Source organism: Chrysochloris asiatica, unplaced genomic scaffold (genome assembly GCF_000296735.1).
Source record: "Chrysochloris asiatica unplaced genomic scaffold, ChrAsi1.0 scaffold00142, whole genome shotgun sequence".
Lineage (NCBI taxonomy): Eukaryota > Metazoa > Chordata > Mammalia > Afrosoricida > Chrysochloridae > Chrysochloris > Chrysochloris asiatica.
The window spans coordinates 3,249,044-3,255,097 of record NW_006408660.1 but is presented as its reverse complement, the minus strand read 5'-3'; the positions used below and the strand labels follow the sequence as shown (position 1 = coordinate 3,255,097).

The following is a 6,054-nucleotide window of genomic DNA, read 5'->3' as shown; positions in this document are numbered from 1 at the left end:
CTTCCATTCCCCTCTCCCTACTTATATATTGCCCCCTCCCTAGCACCCAAACTATCCTGTGTCTAATCCCTGCCCTGTGGTCCACCTTCCCCTCCATCCCCTCCATCCCCTCACCCACCCTCTCTGTTTTTTGAATTAATATTCTTTATTTATTTGATGAACCTCAAACATTCTGAAAGAACCATAGATCCAGACTCCTCTTAGTGTAGTCTACAACATGAGGTCTGTTTCATTACCCAAGCTGCCACCCTTATTCCCAGAAATACGTTCATAGAACCTCTTTCTACGTTACATATTTGGCTAATAGTGTTTTTGGGATCCAGGTTTAAGGGTGAGTTGGTAGAAGCTCTTATTATTGATGAAAAGTTGTGCTTTGTCCTCTGATTTCAGCTATTTGCAATAGCTGCTCTTTCTGAGTCCACAGTGTATGGTTCAGCTTCTGGAAGCAGCGGCTAGACTTCTGGGCTTTTAGACAGCCACTCTGAGCTTGGGGTGGGATCTAACTTCTTAGACAGAATTCAGTAAATCCTTCTAGTTTCAATGTCATCTGTACCTTAGCATGCTTCTTGGTCATACCCTCTGCATTGCATAATGTTAGAAATCAGCTGAAATGTTGTTAATTTGTATATTTTCTGCCATCTCTTCACTTGTTCTTGATTTTTCTGTGTTATCTAATCTTAATGGGATTTCTGAGGAGAAGTGAAAGTAGGCATATGTTTATAACTGAAGCTAGTATTTTCTGTTTTTGCTCTAGCTTTTATTTTTAATGAAAAAAGATAAAAACATTTCAGCATTAGATGTTGCCATTTGGGAACACAGAAAAGGATACATGGGGTCTTTTTGTATTTTTCTTAAAACTACATGTGGATCTACAGTTACCTGAAAATAATTCTCTCAGAAAGTTTAGTCAAAATAGAAACAAACATTCTAGGCTTCTAATATGACATGACCATTCCTTTTAATGTATTGCATTTCCTAAAAGAGTTTATAAGTATGATAATAGAATTGTAGTGTATATTTTATTGGCAAAATTGTTCTTTTCTACAGGCTTCAAAATTATACCTTTTTTATTATGGTAAAATCTTTATAATATAACATTAACCATCTTTGCTTATATTTTAGTAGCATTAACTAGATTCATGATTAATTAGATTCATGATATTGTGCAACCATCACCATTGTCTATTTCCAAACAGGAACTGTATCCATTAAGCCATAATTCCCCATTTCTTCCTTCTCCCAGCCCCTGGTAACCTTTAAACTACTTTCTGTCTCGATTTGGCCTATTCTGGATATTTTTTTATATCAGTGGAATTATAGATTGTTTGTCCCTTTATGTCTGGCTTTTGTCACTCAGCCTGTTTTCAGGGCTCATCTATATTGTATAATGGACCAGAATTTCATTTCTCTTTATGACTGTCTAATATTTTATTGCATATGTATACACATTTTTTCTTTTTTATCCAGTCATTTGGTGATGAACACTTGGGTTCTTTCTACTTTTGGCCTATTGTGAATAATATTGCTGCAAACTTTGTTGTACTTGCATCTGTTTGAGTCCCTGCTTTCAAATCCTTGGGGCATAATTATACTTTTAAGTTGCTGTGTTATATTAATGTGCTATAGTTTATGGAACAGGTCCATAATTTTTCTAATCTTTTCATTCCCATTGTACAATGACTTTTGACAGAACTCTTTTGACCAGCAACCAGTGAGTCACTGGCACTTCATCAGCGTTGTGTGCTGTCTCTAATGTTCTTGTTTTTGCTATTTAGGTAGCTAGAACATGGGAAACTCAGGGGGTTTTAATTGATATTTCTTTTTTCTTTTTCAGATCTCAGTAATATGTTTTAATACAATTATGATCAACCAGGAGTTAACATGATTATGTTTAAGTTCACAACAGTAAATCAAGTTCACCATTGATACTACCTGTACAATAAGATGTGATAGGTTCAGATATATTCAGTAAAGTGTGGTGGTGGTCATGTGCCGTGGAGTTAGTTCTGACTCACAGTGACTCTGTTACAGGGTTTCTGAGGCTGTAAATCTGTATAGGAGCAGAAAGCCTCATCTTTCTTCTGCAGAACTGCTGGTCCTTTTGAACTGTTGACCGTGAGACTAACTGCCCAACTTGTAACCACTACGCTACCTGAGCTCCTTTCAGTAAAGTATAGGCTAATGAATAATACAATAAATATAAGTGCTTTGAGCATCTTAAATTTTCAAAAGCAGTGTATGACATTTGTATTTTTCTTGATCTCATTCTGGATCACCTTAATTTTGTTTTGAGACCTATGCTCCTTTGTTTTCGCTTTGCAGTTCATCAACCAGCTACTTGGAGTTGTTCCTTTGTCGACACCAACAGAGGATAAGCTGGCACTGCCTGCTGACATCAAAGCTCTGCAACAGCATTTGTGTGTGGTGCAACTGACAAGGTTACTTGGCTTATACCACACCATGGACAAAAGTCAGAAATTGAATGTGGTCAGAGAATTGATGCTAAGGTACCAGCATGGATTAGAATTTGGTGAGCAATCTTTTAAAATGTGCAGTAGTTCCCTGATTTGCTGAAGCTTACAAGTCCAGTTATAAACCACACTCATCATGTTGTTGTGTGCTGTTGAGGTGGTTCCGACTCATAGTAGCCCTATATAGGGTTTCTGAGGTTGTAAATACTTATGGGAGCAGAAAGCCTCCTCTTTCTCCTTTGGAGTGGCTGTTGGATTCAAACTGCTGACTTTATAGTTAACAACCCACCTGATAACCCACTATGCCACCATGGCTCCTCCCTCACCATAGCCCCTTGTTTTAATGAGTTTGGCCAGGAGAGTATTTAGTCAAGTGCGAAGATCATCCAAGTAATATAATGTAAAACGTTTCTTCAGCTTGGAGTTGTAAATAGTTATAATTGGTTTCCAGTTGACCATAGCCGTATGGATTTGGTGAAGGTTAAGTCTTTCTACATTATTGTTATCCTCAAGTTGATTCCAACTCTTAGTGATCCTATACAGGGTTTCCTAGGAGCAGCTGGTGGGTTTGAATTGCCAACCTTGTGGTTTGCAGTCCAGTGTTTATCCTACAGCACCACTGGGACTCCTGAACTACGTAGGCTTTATAATAATCGTTAGATTTTCTCCTTATGGGCTGTAATATTTTTAGTATGTGGAATATGTAAGTGATCAAATATTGTTAATTATGAAATTAGTTTAGAAGCAGAAGACCTTCAGATTTGCCTTGCCTCTACTCCATATATGTGCTAGAAATGTAAATGACCTCAAAACAATATGTCAGTATTTCTGTAGCTCTGTTCCAAAATGTAGGATCAAATAAGGAGTATACTATTAATTTAGTTATACATGGTCCTTGACTTATTTTCTTTTCTTCAAATTACTCCTCTTTCCAAATCTTACTACTTTTCCTCTCTTTGGGACCTTGTCAAATGATCTCTGTTCTGGAATCGTCCTCCTTTTTCGAGTTGAGTGTGCTTTTGCTGGCTTTCTTTCAAGCCCTTCGATTTACAGTTTATACATTTACTCCTCACTTATTGACATGGTTAGGCCCTAAAGACTAGGTTGTTATAAAAAAATTCGCATTATTCAAAAATTGTTTTTAAAAACTCGTGCTAAACTGCTGATAATCATGGCCCAACCAAATTGACACATAATCTTGACTGTTACAATGAGACTCACTCTTGCTTTATACCTTGGCATTCTTTACTGCCAGACATGCATTGTTAATGTGCAAAGTAGTAGTAAGTTTTAAAACTAATGTTGTAAATGAAATATCAGATAGTGAGATAGTCAACAAGTGAAGAGTAAGTACGTTGTTGTTCTTTTTTCTCCCATCCCTTTCCTGCTTTAAATAACTCCTTCTGGACATTAATAATTAAACAAATGTTAAAATGAAGATATGGTATTTTCTCCCAATAGGAAAATCCTGCTTGAAAACAGAATTGCAATTTTCAGACTATTACTGCCTCCTTGGTGTCCATGTGCTTATTGATATATGGAGAGAAACAAGTAAGTAGCAGTAATTTCAGCTTAGCTTTACTCTTTGTTCTTACTTATTCTAAAATATATGCATTTTTTCCTGTTTTTGTTGTTGTTGAAAACATAGTTTAATTTTTTAAGAATCTGATTTGAACCCAAAACACTGTTTGCTAGCCTTTTTTTTTTTTACTAATCACAGAAAACTCAGATTAATGTATTGTTTTTATAATGTATACTTTTCTTAATTCATTGTTATCTGAGAATTTAATTTATGCTTTTAGTTTTCTTCTAAACCATTCTCTAGAGTGCCTCTAGAACAATCTGAATCTCTAATTTTTTTTCCCTCATATTATTGATGGAGTCCTGGTGTGGCACTGTGGGTTAATACACCAGACTGCAGAGCTGTTTGAACTGCAAGGTTGGTGGTTCAAGCTCACTTGCCGCTCCTCGGAAACCTTATACAAGGTCGCTATGGGTCAGAGCCAACTAGATGGCACTTAACAACAACAACATATTGATAATCGCAAATGGGTGATATCTGTTCTGTGTTTAAATATTTCTGAATAGTAAGCAATGACTACACAAAAATGTATTACAAAGCTCCAGTACTTAAAATACAGAGAAACTGATGTGTAGCTCATGGAGTAGACTAACTGGTTTTAAAATTTGCATACAGTAAAATTCACTATTTTTTCCAAATATAATTCTGATTAGCCTATTTAATAAGACAAATATATAAATGGTAAACAGTAAAGCAACATCACAAGTCATCAAAGAGAAAGAGGCAGGCTCATCCTGTGGCATTGGAATTGTTTTTAATTTAGGTCCACCTTGTCACATTTTCTCTTATTAGCAGTCTTTAGGGAGTAAATAACTTTATGTACTTATATATTATTCACCAGAATAAACTACTTTAGAGAAAAACTAGGGTCCTAGTGATGAAGAAGATAGACACAACCTGTGGAAGGGAATTCCGTTTTATATGCTGTTGCCATATAAAGTCTCAGGGATGCCCTTAATAATTTGCTCACCTCTCTAGAGTTCCTGTTCTTTTTGCCACTATCACAGCCCATCATGTTGCCCTACTTTTACTCAAATCTCAAAAATATCATCTTTGATTAGCCTTTCTTCATTTCACCCCCTTTTCCATTATAATTTTTTTGTTCTTTCTGAACTACTGTAAGGCATCCCATATGGCAGTACTTTATACACTGTTTTGTTCTAGGGATGTGGGATGAAGTCCTTGTTATCTGAACCCCTCAGATTCATGAAGTTTTCTAGGGTTGTAAAAGTCACCAGAAAACCATTAATGCCCTGACCGCTCAGTTATTTAGTTTCTCTACACCCTTCCGCAGGTGTCCCTAGCATCCATTCTCTCTCAGTCTCTTGTTTTTTTAGCAACTTATTAACAACTAATATTTATTGGTTGTCTGACACTTGAAAGTGCCTTACCTAAATTAAGTATGTTAAACCTTATAACAGTGTTATAATTGTCATAATTTTATAAGGAAATAATAGAGCAAAGAGGAAGAAGTTAGGTAAATTGTCTAAAATGTGCAAATAATTGGGAATCATTTGTAAATCGAAATTGCATCTCTTGCATAGATACAGAGTTTCTTGTAATCAACTAAAAAAAAGATACCATGTTGAATAAGCACTCCAACCATGTGCAAAATTATTGTTAGGGATATGTCTGGCATAAATCAAAATTTTTAGAAAATCGGTAAGATTATTGAAAGAGATTATTAACTTGAGATCTTTGCGAAGTTGATGATCTCAAATATTTTTCAAAAATTTATTTTTAAAATGTATTTTATTTGAGAAATGTGTATGCAATACGTTGTCTGCCATTTCAGCACTCTTCAGGTCTACAATTCAGTGACCTTATTATCGTGTTCAACCACTGCTACTGCTTGCTTTGGATTTTCTATCACTCTCAATAGCAGCTCAGTGTTCTCTACACAGGGATTTCCCCAGTCTTCTTCCTTTCCAATTGCCTGTGGTAACCACTAATAAACTTTGTTTTCTATAGCTATTTAATATATATTGTTGTTGTTGTTAA

General features: G+C 35.6%; 1 protein-coding gene across 1 annotated transcript in view; it reads left to right on the top strand.

Moving 5' to 3' along the window:
• NAA25 (N(alpha)-acetyltransferase 25, NatB auxiliary subunit) overlaps nt 1-6,054 on the top strand; it is a 157,616-nt gene that overhangs the window by 86,609 nt on the left and 64,953 nt on the right. The window contains exons 12-13 of the mRNA XM_006870459.1: nt 2,323-2,530; nt 3,933-4,022. Of these exons, the coding sequence (XP_006870521.1) occupies nt 2,323-2,530; nt 3,933-4,022 (298 nt within the window). The remainder of the gene's footprint in view (nt 1-2,322; nt 2,531-3,932; nt 4,023-6,054) is intronic.